Here is a 19,494-nt window from a genome sequence, read left to right as displayed (position 1 = left end):
TTTCCAGGGTTGGACTTTCCAAGGGAAACTACACGCGGGGAATTTACCAGAATTCTTATACGAATTTTTTTTTATTTGACTTTATTTCTCTTTGACAGCTCAATTTTATAGATGGGGTTATACCGAGGAATTTGCCCAGGGAAAATTTTCAAAGGAGCTGAAATTATCTGTGGAGTTTTCCTGTCGGAGGGACTTTCCGTGGGAGACATTCTTCATGGGAGAAACTTTCTATTGAGACATTGGAAGGGGAGATTTTCCAGAAAATTTTTTAATGGAGGGAGGATTTCTGGCATGATTTAAAAACAGTAAATAAATTGGAAATTAAAAGAAAAGCAAGTCTCTTTTTCAAGTGAAAGAAGGCTCAAAATAATTTTACAGGCAGAATTTTCCCCAAGAATTTTCAGCAAGGATAAAATTTTCTGAGGAAAGGGGCATCTAACGCGGGAGGAACTTTCCAAGGAGGAGCTTTTTTTCATGGAAAGAAAAGGCAGATTTTCCATCATTATTTGAAAGACGATCTGGAATTAAATAAAAACTAATTTTTTCAACTAAAAGTAAGGAGCAACACTAAAACGTAAAACGAACAAAAATTGTATCGTATATGAGGGGGATCTTACTTTTCAATAACCTCACTCTTTACCCTAATTTTAAGTTTTTGTCCCAATTATTAAACCACATTTCCTAACACAAGAGTCGTTTAATTAGAGTAAGGAGATTTTTAAATTACAAAAAGAAACTAAGGCGTGAAGAGCGAGGCATTGAGTGTTGATTATCTCCGTAATATACAGAACACTTTCAGTTCTTTTAAGTTTTAATATCGTTCCTTACTTTCAGTTAAAAAAAACTAACTTTTTATTTATTTTATGACTGAAAAGCAGAACCAATTTTCAGAAAAAAATATTGACATGTTGCTGATTTTATTAATCAAAAATATATAGCAGCATATTTTTCTTTATCTTGATTCCCAAGTAATTCTAAACCAGGGTTTTTGTAATACACATTCATGTAACGGAAGTGTTTTTGCATTTGTCTTTTCAAAATTTGGAAAATATGGTGCAAAATACTTTCTAATTACATACTTCGTTTTTAAATTTTGGAACAACTTAAAGTTAAAATTAACAAACATGAATCATTTAGAGGTTGTAATTTACAACAAGAATCAAAATATGCAGGCCCACCACATGCCGAGTGCTGAGTCCTGGCTTCATAATCGGCTTTATAGTTTTTTTTCCTTAACTTGGATATTAACATTTCTGGTCACTAAAATGATCTAAAAAGATCACAACTTTAAAGAAGAGTTTGTATTTTTCCCTGGGTGGTTGTTCCGAACCTACGGTTACGCCAAGACCTCAAGAAGAGGCTCACATTGTTTCCGGTTAGAAGACAAGCGACAATGAGAATTCATATATAGAAGCCTGTTACGTAGCTGTACCGGGGGCCCGGTGCTATATATATATATATATATATATATATATATATATATATATATATATATATATATATATATATATATATATATATATATATATATATATATATATATATATATATATAGCACCGGGCCCTATATATATATATATATATATATATATATATATATATATATATATATATATATATATATATATATATATATATATATATATATATATATATATATATATATATATATATATATATATATATATATATATATATATATATATATATATATATATATATATATATATATATATATATATATATATATATATATATATATATATATATATATATATATATATATATATATATATATATATATGTATATATATATATATATATTATATACCACAAATGAAAAAAAAAACTTTAACTTCCTGACACCCGATTAAGTTTCAAGGCTTTTTTTTGTTATTAGTTTTTGAACCTGAAATTCGGAAATAGCAAATTGTTGATAATCAACTATAGAAAAACAGTTGTGATTAGCTGATTAAGATTAACTTCTGTCTCAGTTTATAACATTCCGAACTAGGAAAAAAAATAAGATACTAGTTCACAAGGTCCAAGGACATAGAAGATGCTTTAGACAAAGTTTTAAGGGAAGAAATGTGCGGTTTTAGAAAAGGTAGAGGATGTGTCGACCAAGTTTTCACTCTTAGGTTAATAATTGAGAAGTCCCTTCGTTGTAAACACCTTTGGTCCTCAGTTTTATTGATTATGAGCAAGCTTTCGATTCTGTTGATAGAAGAGCGTTAGCAAAGGTCTTATCCTTGTATGGTATACGAGAAAAATATATTTAAGTGATTTGTGCTGTGTACGAGAATAATACTGCTGCGGCTAAGGTAGGAAATGAGGTTAGTAACTGGTTTTGTATTAAATCAGGAGTTAAGCAGGGTTGTATTCCATCCCCCTTTATATGTATCATTTTGATGGATTTCGTCTTAAGGAGCACAGGAAAGGCAATTGGAGACCACGGAATCAAATGGGGAGGAAAAACGCTCCTGGACTTAGATTATGCTGATGATTTAAGCATATTAGATGAAAGTGTGAGCAAAATGAATGAATTTTTAGAGGTTGTGCGAGTTCAGGGTGCTAGAATAGGCTTGAAAATTAATGTGAAGAAGACTAAGTCACTAAGACTAGGAATAAGTGAAGATGAAAAGGTGACGTTGGGTAACGAAAAGATTGATCAGGTTGACAGCTTCACTTACCTTGGTAGTATTATTAGTAAAGACGGTGGGAGCAGTGAAGATGTTAAAAGTAGAATAGCTAAGGTTCAGGGTGTTTTTTCACAGTTAAAAAATGTTTGGAAGAATAGAAAGATAAGTCTCCAAACCAAGATTAGAATTTTGGAAGCTACAGTGATGACAGTGGTCAAATATGGCTCTGAAGCATAGGCGCTCAGAAAAGCAGATGAAAATTTACTAGATGTTTTCCAGAGAAATTGCCTACGGATTGTTCTGGGTACCCGGCTGACTGACCGTATTTCAAACAGTAGGTTGTACGAAAAATGTGGTTCAATCCCGCTTTCTAGGGCTATAATGAAAGAAAGGTTGAGATGGCTAGGCCACGTTCTGCGGATGAAGGATGACAGATTGCCAAAGATTGTCCTTTTTGGCCAACCGTCTGGGGCTACACGGAAAGCAGGTCGTCCTTGTCTAGGTTGGGAGGATGTTATAAATAAAGACTTAAAGGAAATGTGAACTTCTTGGGAGTGTGTAAAGAGGGAGGCCTTGAATAGATTAGGTTGAGGAGGAGCGTGCGTAGCTGTGTTGGCCTCAGGCGGCTTGGTGCTGCAGTGAGTTATTAGTAGTAGTAGTAGTAGTATACCACAAATGAAAACAAGTTTGAACTTCCTGGCAGCCGATTAAGTTTCACAGCTTTTTTGTTATTAATTTTCAAGCCTAAAATTCGGAAACAGCAAATTGTTGATAATCAACTAGTGCATCAGAAAAACAGTTATGATTAGCTGATTAAGATAGTTTTGTCTCAGTTTATTAAATTTCGAACTAGAAAGAAAATGAGATACTGGTTGACAAGGTCCAAGGAACTTAGGTGAAAAAACAGCATATTTAATTGTAGATATTAATTAAATGGTTTCTAGTTCTCATCTTCAGGTTTGAGCCCCCTCCCCCCAACCTCATAGCTAAACAAGACTTAGATACCTTTCTTTCTAAAAGTAGACTCCCCCTCCTCTTTCAGACGGCTTAATGTAAATTTGATGATTGGTGAAATTTACGAGCTTTAGGAAAAGGAACTTGTTTTTAATGTCTTCTACCGTATTCCTTACAAACAAAAAACCCAACGCGTACCCTATTGAATATGAAAAATTCGTACACACATATTTCGTTATTTAATGAAAGGAAAACGAATTAAAAGTATTTTTTCGGCAGTTGACCTAGTTCTTTATCAACTTAAACGTAGCATCATTTCATTTCAAAATTTTGTTTACTTAATTAAAAATATTTCCAGCACTCAAACAAATAAGAATATTTATCAGAATCCAACTAAATCCTTTTTCTTAAGAATGTATATATTTAATTAAAGGCTAAGGGTAACATGAATAGGATTAAGATTGCCAATAAATAATATAATTATAAGCACTTGCTATAAAAAATATATCAAGACATTATCAGGGAACAGTTACACACGACACGCATAAAACTACCAAAAACAAATTCCAATTATAACATACCTGAAGTGCTACGTATTATAGATAGATTTATCTATAACAGAATTATCTATTTCTCAGTTCAAACTTAGATTATTGTATTTTAAAACTTCGGTTTATGAAGAATTTCAGCAAATTCTATTTAGATTTCTATTTCGAGAAAAAAAAAAAAAAAAAAAAAAAACGGGAAAACGATGATCGCTTACCTGGCTTGATTTGTCGTATTTGACCATTTTCTTCACTTAAAGAGGAACTGAGATTATCCCTAGATTGAGTGACAGATACACTTGACATTGAAGTATAGCCGCTTATTGAAGATTGACTATCTAAAAAACAAAATAAAATCGGAGCTACTGTTCTTGTTAAAACTCAACTGAACCGAATAAATTTGTTAGACCAGATCAAATGATCTTTTTTGTAAATCCCCCCCCCTGAACAAAAATCCTCGATAAGACCCTGGTCATACCATTTTAAAAACATATCTTCCATCAAGAAGATCAATTTCTTTAGATATTTTCAACGAACACTAGAAACGAGTCATTACTCTTCTCTTGTAAACAATGACAGACATATTAAAGTATATTCACCTGGAAGCATCAGAGACTGACGATTGAAAAAACTCGCTTCAGATACGGTGTAATGTCAGATGTACGGTGTAATTCAGACACGATGGTTTTCGGATAAATGATTACCTAGGGGTTATGGATCTTAACCGCTTTTAAAAAGACTATTAAATTTATCGAGCTATCAATACAAGGTGCCCTTAGCAATCCATCAATAAACATAATCTGTTCCAAGGTAATGATTACTCCCTATATTGATCGTAAAGTGACAATTGACTTTAAGTACATCCTCTAAGTTAAGCTAAGATTTGATGGGAGCGTTCCTCAGGCTGGTAAGATCGCGCTTGGATAAAAGATTGGCTAAAACGTACAATTGGTACTCTTTTTTTAAACGAGTATTCAAATGAGTTTATTTTAACGTGATACTGAAAGACCTTAAAGAATTTCACTTTCAATCACAAATCAGAGAAAAACATAAACAACATCATTTTAGCTGGACAAAATTTAACGTGCTTTCTCAGAACTTGTGGAGCCTTACACTGAGCAAACTTATTATTAGTCTGTGATACTGTTATTGTCCAAACAATTTTGTTAAGCCAAAATTTTTCAATAAATTACTCGTTGTCCATTTTTTGTTCAGTCCGAACTGTTCGTATTCCTGCACATAAATTAACCAAAGCTGGATAATAGAACGGATAAGATAAGAAAATTCCGTAAGGGCCTTTTTCGAAAAAGTCGATACCAACGAATCAATTCTGAAGGTATAATATTCACACAAGGAAATCTCTTTTGGTAAAACAATGGAACTCAGCAAGGAAGCTATGGGTAGGACCTCTGTGGGGAAAGTCATTAAATTCAAATCCATGCTTCAAAAAGCATTAAGAATACAACGCAGAGTTCTACACGCAAAATTTTGCAAATATCAGAGGTGAAAGACATAAAAGTACTGTATTTGTTTTTACATTGGATTATTATTATTTTTCTTGATTGATTTTGCATTTTTGGGTTCATATAAGGGCTTAAGGGTTTAGTAATTTGCCAATCTGGACTAGTCCCAGTTAAAGATAGAAACAGGGTCAAAATTAGTAATAAGGTAAGTTTTGAAAAGAGATGAGCAAAACATTTTAAGAATGTGTGTGACAAAGTTACAAGAAATGATATAGCGAAGAATGAAAAAGTTTTGGGAAATTTGAAAGAAAAGGAAGATTTATTTGCAAGGGAGAGTTAAAAGGATTAAAATTTTAAAAAGCATTAAAGAAACAAAAGGATTAATAATTTAATCATTAAAAGGACTAAAAAAATAACAAGGCCTGTGACTGAAAGTGTGGAAAATGAGTTTTTGAAATAAAGGGGTTGTGAATTTGGTGAAAATACAGAATATTATAAATATGATTTTTAAAAAAGCGGAAAAAAACACTTGCGATTTTAGGAAAACATTAATTAAATCTATTTACCAGAAAGATAAAAGTGTGTCATAACTATGGTAATTGTCTTGGTTCGTACAAATTAATTAGTATGGCGATACTTTTCAGGCTCAGAGATGATGCAGATAAAGCTTTAAGAGAAGAAAAGTGAGGTTTTAAAAAAGGGACAAGATTTGTCGACCATTTTTTTATTCTTAGATTAATAATTAAGGAGCGCCTGAATCATCAGACTCCTTTAGTCCTCAGTTTTATAGATTATAAACAAGCGTTTCATTCAGTCTATAGAAGAGCGTTAGTGAAGGTTCTATCCTCGAATGGTGCACCAGATAAATACATTAAAGCGATCAGAGCTACGAATTGGAACAAAATTGCTGCGGATAGGTTAGGAGATGAGGTTAATAGCTGGTTTCATATGAACCAGGAGTTACGTTCTTTTCCCCTTTATATGGACAATTTCGAAGGACTTAGTCCTAAAGAACACAGCAAAGCCCAAGGAAGAGTATGGAATCAAATGGGAGGGTAAAATTCTCCTATACTTCGATTATGCTGATGAATTGAGTGCCCTGGATAGAAATATTACTAAAATAAAGTATTTTTTGGAGGTTTTAGGAGTTGGAGGAGCGATAATAGGCTTAAATGTTAATGTTAAGAAGACTAAGCCCCTTGAAAATAAATGAAGATGAGGAGGTGATGTTGGGCAAGGAGAAGATCAATGGAGTGTATAGCTATTCTTCCCTGGGTTATATTATTAGTTAAAATGGTAGATGCAGTGTTAAAAGTAGAATAGCCAATACCCAGGGCGTCTTTCACTCTTGAAAAAAGTTTGGAAGCATAGGAAGATAAGACTAGAATACTTGAAACTAAGGTGATGATAGTCGTCAAGTATGGTTCTGTAAAGTAGGTTCTTCGATGGACGAAAGAGGATTTATTAGATTTTTTTTCAGAGGAATTGTCTGTGGATTATTTTAGGTACCCGTTTGAATGACCCTATTTTAAACCGTAAGCCACACGAAAAATATGACTCAATTCCGCTTTATTTGGCTATTAGGAGAGAGAGGTTGAGATTGCCAGGGCACGTTTTGCGGATTTAAAGATGACTCATTACCAAAGACTGTCCTCTTCGTCCCTCCATCTAGAACCAAACGAAAAGCGGGTCGTCTCCAAACAGGGAGAAGGGGTCGTAAGAAGGGATTTAAAGGATCTGGAACTTCTTGGAGGGGTCTAAAGAGGGAGGCTTTTAATAAATTGGAATCGAGGTGGGCCATACCCAGCTGTGTTTGCCTCGGGCGGCTTGGGGCTTCACTGATTACATTGAAAAACCAATAGCTATTACCGATGAACTTGTATCAAAAGACCTTCTAGGTTAGCTAAAAAAAAAAAAAAAAAAAAAAAAAATACAAAAGATTGCATTAAAACACGCTCTTGATCTTTTTTTTTTAGCTGAATGAACTGCCGTCTTTCGTGTTCGTTTTTCAGTCCTGGCTGAACTTCCTTGAAGTGATGATGATAAGACTTTAAATTTTAGCTTTAATGGTGATGTGTTTTATTTACGTCTTATTTGATATATATTCGTTCTTTGCTGATGACGAGACGAGGGCTCTTACCTATAGAGCCGAAAAATTCACTTAGAAAAAAAATTCCACTGCCTTAGAATCATTCCTCATTGTTTTACCTTTTACTATTAGTCATGCTAATTCGCTTGGTGGATGACAGAATTTGCTTGATAAAAGGTAAACCTAACCTCCAGCTTAGCTCTTTGTTGATTCTGCTAGTCTACTAGCGTCTGTCTGAATTGTGTGCTAAGTAAATCTTAAATCTTGTATTTTTTTCCTAACTCCAGGCTAACTCTCCAGTTACCTCTGGCGAAAACCAAACATCAGTCGAACAACGAAACTGCTGATCTTCAACGCTCTAGTCGGCTCTGTGATTCTTTACGGAGCTGAGACATGGCAAGCATCAGCTGCAACCCTCAAGAAAATATATGTATTTCATGCGAAGAGCCTGAGTAGGATTGAGGGCCTACGATGGTCCGACTCACCATGGACCAAAGTGGATGGAGGGGGCAGACGTCACTCTCTACCCCGAGCAGTGCCCGGCAGGAGACTTAAGTCCAGTAAATCCCATACAATAATTGGCTGTCTGTAGCCTACAATTATGTTAAAATCACATGACATTAGCCGACGAGTACTTGATCCTATCGCACCAAGCGAGTCCTTGTTTGTCGAACCGCAGAGAGGGCTGTACTGAAATTGCGACAAATTCTTTTCAACTGAGAACCTTCTTATAGTTACAATGACATTAATGAAGGAAGGTTAAGTTTTTTATAGCCTTTCATACAATTTAAAAATACAACTTTTTTTGTTAAATAGTTAGATATTTGAGAGAAAAGTGAGTCAGAAAAGTTCAGGACCCGGAAGAGAGACCCAGAAGAGCCTAGAATAGACAAAAATGTTAAAAGCAAAAGACGACGCTAAAGGAAACGACAAGTGCGCGGGGGCCGAAAGCCCGTGTATCCCCCATGGCAAGCGCACGAAGGCCGAAGCGGAGGGAGATAACAAAAAGCAGCTAAGTCAACTTTTGCTAGGCAAACAGCCCATAAAGTGAGTCTTTTGGTCAGTTACAACATATTATATAACATACTGTAAAATAACAAAATCATGTATCAGAATACAATGGGGAAACTATATACAAATGATAAGTTAATATATACAAAATTACAGCAGAGCTACCTAACAGATTTTTTGCTATGTAGGGTTTTGTCTAGAAAGTAAAAGAAGGTAATATCGTTTAGAGAATCGTTATCAACAACTTATTGTTTTCCAAAACTGCATAACAAACTTTTTTCTTTGATTTCAGTACTTAAATAATTATTTTAAGCGTTTTTTTCTGGTATTTTAACAATCAATTTGAGTGTTTTAATAATCTAACAAGTAATTTATTAAAGCACAGAATAAATAATTTATTAAGTATAGTATTTTAATGGAAAGTATTAGAGTTACTATTATTAGTAACTCTTCACACACTGAAGAGTTATTTATTAAGAGTGTCGAAAATACAATACAGCTTAAAGTGAAACTGCTTGACGCTAATTAAACTGCACGATTAACAAGAATACGCTCAAATTGTAATTATGAGAAAATGTTGGTGGTGTGGGGGAAGGGTGAACAAATTTATTTGCTCCCGGAGCTTAAGATTAAACTAAACTGAAAAAAATGTGTCATCTTTACGAAATATTATATTCCGAGATAATACAGACCCATGATATCAAACACTGACGTATCAATTCCGCACAGGTAACATACGTAAGAAAAAAATATAACTACCTTCATTGCCTTGCTCAGCGTCATCATAAGAGGAATCGTCATCACTAAGACCAATAACACTGAAACAAAGTTAGAATTATCGGAAAAAATCATAATAGTTTTTAAATTATCTGAACAAAATCATGTAAATTTACAAGACAAATATCTGTTTAATTTTTTTGAAATGTAATTACTGTATTAACTACTCCTCAAATGTTGTATTCATAAGGGAAAAAAGTACAATAGTAATAATAATAATATTTAATTGAATCAGAGAGAAGGCAGCAATTCTTGTTACAATGGCAGAAGAAACAGCCGAGGAAGCTGCTCAAAGAGTTAATGCCAAAAGGCTTGCGGCTAATGGAGAAAGTAAGAAAAGAAAGCGTGCCGAGAAATCACGAGAACAGCGTGAAAACAGGCTTGCATCTCGAAGAGAAATTACCAAAAAAAAATCGTGCCGAGGAATCACAAGAGCAACGTGAAAACACGCTTGCGGCTCAAAGAAAAATTACCAAAAGAAAGCGTGCCGAGGAATCACAAGAGCAACGTGAAAATAGGCAGAACTACAGAACTACGTCAGAATCTAAACGTTTTTTATTAAACATCAGAAAATATAAATCATGTTTCGAAATGACGTCGTTTGGTGCCCAAATCGAAAATCAAGATCAATACACCGGGACACAGGGAATATAAATGACGACCGGGACACTCAAAGAGAAATTACAGATCGGGACACCGGGACACAAATGACGACCGGGACACAGGGACACAACTACAAACGGGACGCCGGGGGGCACGGGGGATACATAAATGACGACGGGGACAAAGGGAATATTCAATTATCAATCACCATCAACAAAGCTCAAGGGCAATGATTAGAAAAATGCGGTATAGATCTGAATACGGATTGTTTTTCCCATGGACAATTATATGTTGCATGTGCAAGAGTCGGTAAACCTGACATTCTATTGCACAGACAATGGCACAGCGAAGAATGTTGTATATTCGCAAGTTTTACGGAGTTAAAAACATATATATATATATCTATATTATATCTATATATATATATATATATATATATATATATATATATATATATATATATATATATATATATATATATATATATATATATATATAGATATATATGTATATATATATATATATATATATATATATATATATATATATATTCACAGGTGGGACACAGGGACAAAACTACAATGGCGCGTAACTAATATGGCACGTAACGACTTACGCGCGCGGGAGGCTTGGGAGGCGCGCGAAGCGCCACACCAACAGCTAGTAAATCTATATATATATATAAATGTACTGTCCGGTTGGTCCGTCTGTCTGTCACTAAGTATGACGTCAATATATAAAAAAACTAACTAAAAAAAACTTAAAAGAATTAAAAACTGTCTTCAAAAAAAATTTTAAAAAAGAAAAAACTAAAAATAAGGAAAACTAAAAAAATTTAAAAAAAGAAAAAACTAAAAAAAAGTAAACTAAACGACAAAAACAAAACTAAAGAAAAAGAAAAAACTAAAAAGAAAAAGAAAAAGACTAAACGAGAAAAAATAAAAAAAAATAAAATAGGTAAAAACTAAAAAGAAAAAAACTAAAAATAAACTAAAAAAAAAGAGAAAAAACTAAAAAAAAGCTGAAACTAAAAAAAAAAGAAAAAACTGAAAAAAGAAAGAAAAACTAAACAAGAAAAAAACTAAAAAAGAACAACTAAAATAAAAGACAAAAAATAAAAAAGAAAAAGAAAAAACTAAAAAAGAAAAAAAACTAAAAAAAGAAAAAATTAAAAACCTAAACTAGGTAAAAAAAACTTAAAAGTACAAAGAAAAAAAAGAAAAAAAGAAAAAGACTAAAAAAAGGAAAAACTAAAAAAGAAAAAAAGAAGAAACTAAAAAAGAAAAAAATAAAAAAAAGATAAAAAACTTAAAAAATAAAAAACTAAAAAAGAAAAAAACTAAAATATGAGGTCAAAAAATAAAAAAAATAAATAAAAAAAAACTGAAAACAGGAAAAAAACTGTAATAAAAGATAAAAATCTATAAATGATGTCATGTTCGCAACGTGAATCCAGGCTTGCGGCTAATAGAGATAGTAAAAAAGAAGGCGTGTCGCTGTATTACAAAAGCAATGCGTGTACAATTATCCTACAATGTCACCAAAAAGGGAATACCAGAGCAACGCAAAACCAGGCTTGCGGCTCAAAGAGAAAGGGCCAGATTAGAAATGTCCAATTTATGTCATCAATTCGATCCAAAAATGACATAACGTTGCCGGGACCCAGAACACAAGGGACAATGAGAATCCATATATAGCAGCCTGTCGTGTGCCATGCTGGGGCCCAGTGGCGAAGCCTCCAGGATCCAGTACTGTCTGCGGTTAGAACACAAGGGACAATGAGGATCCATAGATAGAAGCTTGCCGCGTGCCATGCTGGGGCATGGCGGCGAAGCCGCCGTGACCCAGTTAGTACAATAATAATAACAATATTTAATTGAATCTGGGAGAAGGCAGTAATTCTAGCTATTTTATTGTCAATGTCATTAGAACTTATTATTTATTTCTATGCATGTATTAATTACTCCTCAAGTTTCGCATTTATAATGGAAATAAGTACATTAATAATATTCATATTTGATTAAATCTGGCAGAAGGCAGCAATTCTTCCACAAGTCAGTTTTTATGATTTACTAGATAGTGAGGTGGTAGCTAGTATCACCAGAGAGACAAAACTCTACTTTGGTCAATTATCTAGCATTATGGCAGTCTATATATTATGTCTACAGCAGTCTATAGTATTATGGTACCATATCAATTATGGTAGTAATTATGTTTTCCTGCCAATTATCAGTACACGTAATCCTATATATTTTTGGCTGTGTCTTTATACTGCGTACGTCTGTGTGTCTGAAGCTATTTTGACAAGCAAATCTTTGTCTACAGTAAGTTCCATTAAGATTGTGACAAATATTTTGAAACAGCAGAGAGTTGCTTGGTCATAATAAAGAAGTTAAGCATCCATTGATTGTAGGCTATGACTATAGCTATAAGTAGCCTATATCTAAAAAATATATTTTACCACTATTGATTTGTGCATTTTTTTTATTTTATAACCGAAAGCCCAGTGGTTCATATAATCTTTTTTTCCTTTTTTCATTGTCTTGATTATTTTCCAAATTGTAAGTTTCCTTAAAAATTTAAAATTCATTTGAACGACATTTGCAAAGCTTGATGCTAATGTATTGAAAGAATATTACCCCCCCCCCCTCTCCATGAATGGTTTTTGGAGTTGTAAATTATTTAGTAAATGCCTAGATATTCCATATTTCGGTTCCAAATTTGCAGTTACCATAACCTTGAATCATAATGAACTATATCTTACAAAAGAAAAAAGCAACTAAAGTTCGCCCCCCCCCCATAAACACTAAAAAAATTGAACCTTTAGTCCGGGCTAGTCATTATAATAGAAAGTTGAACAACTTTGTTCGTTTTGTCGTATATTTATCTATTGCCACATTATTTCTCAATCACTCACATTTTTTTATTATGTTCTCAGATCAAAATCATATAAAAACATTTTGATATAGCAATAATTTCATGTTTCATGTATTTCCCTCGTTTTAAATTGTAACAACTGATTTTTTCTTAGTATTTTTCGTCTTGAATTTTTAATGCACGGTTGTTTTGTGACATTTCATTTACCAACCCTTTTTTTTAGTTTTTAACTCAAAGTTACAGAAAAATTCCTTCACACGACAACGTTTTCGTATTTCATACAGTTAACTCATTTCAAATTGCGACTTGGTTGATTTTTCTTCGTCATTATGCTTTCTTGAAACTTTTCCTGTTAATTCAAACCAAAGTTTGAGGCCCTTTTGGTTACTGTATTCATCTTTTTTCTTTTTTATATCTTTCAACGAGTGCTTACCTATCAGGAAAATCCGAATCTGTAGACACAAGGGAGGCTGCGCAACTATCAGGAGTGTCAATCGAAAGTGGAGATCCAACGTCAAAGTCGGGAATAAGAGGATACTTTGCATCCAATCGAATTTGATCAACAGGGCCCAATGCAGGTTTTCTTTTCATCTGAATTTTACGGGTAGTTCGAACAAGCGTCTTCTCCGTCTTGCTAGAAACACCTAACTTTCGCTTTACAATTTTCCTTTTGCGCTTCAACTTTGGAGGGACAAAATCTAGTGGTGGTTTTAGGTCGTTTATAATCTGTTCAGGCACTTTCACAGGATCAACAGATGCATCTTGCGCATCAACGGGCTCTGTTTGCTTGGCAACTTCTGCACTTTCTTCATCTGTAATTAAAGTTTTAATACAAGTTTTGACTATTTAAAATCCATAAAAATATCTAAACTTCCTTACCGAACTTTGGGGAATAACCCCTTGATGATAATTATTTGCATATGCAAAGCTGAGCAAAATGTGGAGTGGGGGGGGGGACTGAAACGTCAATTTAAAATATTAGTCTCCAATCCTTCCATGAGGATAAACCTGTCTCCTCTCCTCTGTGCGGGTGTATACAAGATATTGAAAGTGAGTATTCTACATTATTGACCAATGAGGTAGAAAACCTAATTTTTTTGTTAAACACGGAATTTGTAATATTTCAAAGACAAAACTCTAAGACACAAAAAACGAAAACCCTTCAAGGCCTTCAAAACTAGCCTACCTAACTACATTCACTAGAATAAAGGAAAAATTATCGCATTAAATGACAAAAATAAATTACGTAGTTACCTTTCTATTTAAAAAGTAAAGAAACCTCTCTATGCACTAACTTTGTAGTCTCTTAAATTCAGTGCATAAAAACACAAAATAAAAAAAAACTGGTTCCTTGTCACTCAAATTAAATACTAATACTTTTGAGGTTACAAATTCCTCCTCTAGACTTAGTCGAAAGCTTGGGTCCTTACATATTAAAGTAATAATTTCCATATTATCCCATGGTTGAAGGAAGTGAATAGTCTTCCTGGGAGGAGAGAGCCAGACAAATAGTGTTTCAACTTGCCTATTTTTTCCACATTTTTACAGGGATTATATGGATTAATCTAGTGGGAAGGATATTCCCTTAATTAGCCTCTGTGTGCAGGTATGTCTCTTTTTCTATGTGTCAACACAAAGTATGAGAGCTCGCTATATTTTACTATTGAATTTCAATGTAAATTTATTAGAAGGTGATGGTCAAAATCTGGCTAAAGTAAATATACACGGGTAGAAAAAAAACACAAAAGAAATAGCACAATCTTATTGACTACCTTGGTGAGTCTCGCGTAGCAATGGTAAAAAAAGGTTAGCTATTTTTCTTCAGTGGGGCTTATAATTTGCAAAAGTAATAAAATATCTTCTGAGGATTGATCATTCTAAATTATTTTTAGCTAGCCAAATAACAATCGTCTTACAAAGCAGTCCATATTTTCCATATTTTCATTTTAACTGTTTATAGTTTGCTGTTCTTAATCAAAGAGATTGACACAGGTCATTAGTCTTGCAGGCTTTTATTTAATTAAATAAAAAACAAGTTTTTTTAACTGAAAGTAAGGTGCGACATTAAAACTTAAAACGAACAGAAATTACTTCGTATATGAAAGGGGCAGTTCCCTCCTCAACACCCCGCTCTTTACGCTAAAATTTGACTCTTTCTCTCAAATCTACTTTTTCAGACAGTAAAAAACTTTAGCGTAAAGAGCGGGGCGTTGAGGAGGGAACTGTCCCTTTCATATACAGGGGGACCCAAAAAGATTCGTACCCATGAAAATTTCAATTATGGTTTTGATTAAAAAGCTATTTATTTCAAATTACGACCACACGTTATTCAGTTTATGGAAGACCATTCACCAGAGTTTCAGCTATTTCTATCAATTTTTAGTTCTCTCGTGGGGGATGAAGTTCATAAATTCTTATCAACACATCTACCAGGACAATTTGTTGAATCTCAGCCAAAACTGGTGAGAAGTAAGAGCCGGCATTCCAATTCCACGTCTTAGGTTGGGAGCTGGTGACCACTCTGATACCTGTTGGAGACTAAAGATCGTCTTCCTTGGGACACTTAAAAAGGGGTTTGTCACACCTTAATGAAACTTGGCAGGAAGTGTCCCAGTTATGCCATTTGCGATCAAAGTATAATTTAACTTACGCGGCGGTGGCAGGGGGGGGGGTCCAATATTTGTAATAACCAGACGCATTAGTTTGATTTCACCTAAATTCATGTGAAGTAATGTTTGATACGGCAATTCTCTCTTTTTGAAGCCAGGGACCTCCCCTCTGCGTAGGAAGACAGAAGATAACCCTAATTTCTTGTCATCAAGAGGTCACTCACTCATGGGGATTAAGAGCTAGTGTCCCAATAATGCCTTTTGAGAATATGGTTTCACTATACCCTCTCAGCTGGTCAAAGGACAGGGGTTCCTATATTCTGGTCATCAGTACATCTACTGGAAGTGAACCTTGAATCTAAGCCAACTTTCTCGAGATCTATGAATAATAACTTAATAATATCCACGGGTGGGAGCCTTGTGTCCTCCTAGTTGTTTTTTAGTGTCTGGCGATAACCAACCGCTGTTGAGGGGTACACAAATTCTTGTCATCAGAAAATCATTGAGAAGTTTCCAAACTTGGTCAAAATCAAGAATGGGCTAATTTTCCTTTTTTAGGATTTATGCCTGACCTAACCTTTGTGCCATGAGATGGTTCCTTGGTTCTATTCATCATGAATATGAGAAAGTGATACCAAAAACAAATAAACTAGTATTTTCTTTAACTTGGCGAGTTGACAGAATTAATTCAATGCAACCAAGCCAACTGTGTAAGTTATAGTCGTAGCTGCTGATTGTCCGCTAGTATATACATTGCACACATATTTCATTATTTTGTTTATTCTAATTTGATATTTCTACTAGGCCAAATTATTTTAAATTTGGAAATTCAAACAATAATTGAAAAATCAGTTTCAATTTTGCTTTCAATGCATTCCATCAGAGCTAAGTATAGACACAATTTAGGACCAATCTAAATTATGTTTTGTAGATCTTTTTGTCATAGGAGTCATACACGGCAACTTAATTTTTTTTAAAGAAAATAACAGTCCCAGTTTTTAGTCATACTCCTTGTTTCGTCATCAACTTCAAACTCTATTCAAAGCAACAAATACATGACAAGGAAAGAATGATTCCAAAGGTGCAAAAAAAAAAAAATAGAAACTAATAGCCAAAAGTTATTAAAGTGAACTGCTTACCCATTGTCAGGAGTTTGAGAAGTCAATTTGCTACCTTGTCTTGATTCCTTATATTGTACTAAAAGCGAAAACAATTTTCAATTAGAAAACTATAAAAAAAGAACTATAGAACAGATAGAAACATCCAGTTTTCAATCAAATATGGATACATCTGAAATAATGAAAAGAATCAATAGTTTCCAAAAGTCCCACTCCCCCTGAAAAAATCAGTCTTGGGATGAAAGAAGTTGTGAGATATGAACAAATGATGGAGCTTCAAAATACTGTTATAGTTTTCTTAGTAGACATTAGTTACACATAAATATCCTTGTCTATTTGCTAGTATTATCAGGTAGCCTACCTGAACAACTTGCACTTGAAAAAGGATAAACAGGCAAAATATTATGGAGGGACTCATTTTTTCTGCAGGCACAGAGGGAGGGGATGATGCTAAAAAAAATGGGTTTTTGGTCCTAATATCTACATTTTTAACAGATTTTACACCATTTTCCATGGGAGGTCCTTGCTGAATTACCCTCTAGTGAACTGGTGTTTCAAGAGTAGAATAGCCATGCACCATGTACATACATAGTAAATACATTTTATTCATTTATTTATTATTACGAATAGCAGTAAGCATCAATGCTTGTCGCAAAAACACAAAAACACAAAATCATAATACTAATCTAAAGTAAATTGGCAACGACAAACTAAACAGCAAAAACTTCTAAATAACACGAAACTACACAACAAAAGCGTCTAAATAAAAAGGCGTATTTACTAATGCACTCTTAAAAATTCGAACACTCTCTGCCTCAACAACCTCCAAAGGCAAACCATTCCATGGTCCAGCAACTCTACTAACGAAAGATAATTGACCAATTTTTTTCAGTGGTTTTGGGGGATATAATTTATAATCATGCTGACGAGTAGAGTGATAATGGCTAAATTTAAAAAATAAATTTGGATCAACATCATCTTCTCTTTATAGACGATAAACGATAATTTGCATTCTTTACAATTTCCGAAACATGCTTATCAAATTTCAATTGGGTATCAAAGTAAACGCCAAGGTCGCACACTATTTCGTTAGAAGGGATTTGTGTGCCAGACAGCTGGTAAGTATGCACAGGTGGGAGTTTACGAGCATAGTGTAAAACAACACACTAGAAGGGTTTATGAACATGGAATTAGATTCGCACCAACAAGTTTGAGAGTCAAGATCCTCCTGTAAAAGTTGCACATCGTTTTGGTCTCGTACTGGTAGATAAAGTTTTACATTATCCGCGAACATCTTGACAGTAGAATGCTGAACAGAGGAAGGCAGATCATTAATAAATAAACAAAATAAAATTGGGCCCAGGCAGCTACCCTGGGGGACTCCGCTTAACACACCAATTGAAGATGACATAGCTTCACCAACAACAACCTGCTGAGTTCTTCCATTTAGATAATCAGCAATAAATGCAATTGTTTTTTCCCAATTTATAAGCTGCACAATTTTTAAGAAGGATGGGTATTGAAACTTTGTTGAATGCCTTCGAGAAGTCGATATAAAACAGTCAAAGGGTATAGCTAAATTGGCAAAACGATGAAAATCCCAAATAACCTCAAGAAGCTGAGTATTACAAGACCTATTTTTTCGAAAACCCTGCTGAGCAGGATTCCAAAGACGATTTTCACCAAAATACTTTTGAACGCGTAAAACAATCAACTTTTCCATCACTCGGCAAAAAAATAGACGTAATTGAAATCGGCCATAAGTTTTAAAATCCGACTTGGAGCCACTTTTGTGAAGTGGCTTTACCAAGACATTCTTCCACCCTGAAGGACACAGTCCATGCGCCAAAGATAACTTAAATATATAAGTAAGTGGTTCTGCAATTTCATGAGCAATTTGTCTTATCATTATGTTCGGGAAACTATCTATATCTGGTGCTTTAGACGTATCCAATTTTATAAGAATAGTATAAACTTCAGTCAATGAGAAATCCGAATCATCAAATGGAACAAGAATGTCCGACGACGCAATCGACTCTACTTGAGATGCAAAATTAGCTTCATTTGAACGAATTGGCTGTGTTTTAACAAAAACTGAAGAAAAAATTTGATTAAAAATAAGAGCCTTCTCAGAATCACTATCAATCTTTTGGTGTGTATCCTGATGTGTGAACGTAAATGTAGATGGTGCAAGGTTAGGCTTATTCCTATTTACATATTTCCAAAATAATTTAGGTGATGTGGTGCTTGAGTGAATAATATGCGACTCAGGCTCTTCACAATTAGTCCTAAGAAGCCAAGTGATCTTGTTTCTTGCTAGTGAATACGGATGCCATTCACCTGGATCCTTGTGCAACTGAGTATCCAAATGCCCTTGTCTGACTACTTTACTATGTCGTGACTCAATATACGATCGCCAAAGACTATTTTTTTCACGTATTGCTTGGAGTATGTGTCTCGGAAGTTTAGGGTTATTTCTACGACCAGACAAATTCTTCACCAAAGGAACAAATTTATCCCTACATTCCCTCAACACTTTTTTACAAAATCAAACGCGGTGTCTGGAGAAACATGATTATTTTTTAATTCATATATGATATTAATAGACAAAATAAATTGTCGCATTGATCCATAATCGGCTTTAGCATAATCATGCCGATAAAACTCAAAACCTCTCTGTTGAGCATCAATATTCATGAAATATCTAACACAACGTGATCACTTTTGCCTAAAGGTGGACGGAAATCTATACTCAAAATATCATCAATTGACTTGGTAATAACCAGATCTAAAATCGATGGAATAG

At 34.0% G+C, this 19,494-nt stretch overlaps 1 protein-coding gene across 10 annotated transcripts in view; it reads right to left on the bottom strand.

Moving 5' to 3' along the window:
* Positions 1-19,494, bottom strand: part of LOC136026353 (tubulin monoglutamylase TTLL4-like) — a 64,042-nt gene that overhangs the window by 37,284 nt on the left and 7,264 nt on the right. For all 10 annotated transcript variants that reach the window (XM_065702873.1, XM_065702879.1, XM_065702875.1 and 7 more), the window contains exons 2-5: positions 16,710-16,767; positions 13,395-13,773; positions 9,464-9,522; positions 4,360-4,479 (exon numbers count right to left, since the gene is read on the bottom strand). In XM_065702873.1, coding sequence (XP_065558945.1) covers positions 4,360-4,479; positions 9,464-9,522; positions 13,395-13,773; positions 16,710-16,713 — 562 coding nt within the window. In that variant the 5' untranslated portion in view covers positions 16,714-16,767. The remainder of the gene's footprint in view (positions 1-4,359; positions 4,480-9,463; positions 9,523-13,394; positions 13,774-16,709; positions 16,768-19,494) is intronic.

The sequence above is a fragment of the Artemia franciscana genome, chromosome 4 (assembly GCF_032884065.1).
Source record: "Artemia franciscana chromosome 4, ASM3288406v1, whole genome shotgun sequence".
In the NCBI taxonomy this organism is placed as follows: Eukaryota; Metazoa; Arthropoda; class Branchiopoda; order Anostraca; family Artemiidae; genus Artemia; species Artemia franciscana.
This window is presented reverse-complemented; position numbering and strand designations above follow the sequence as displayed.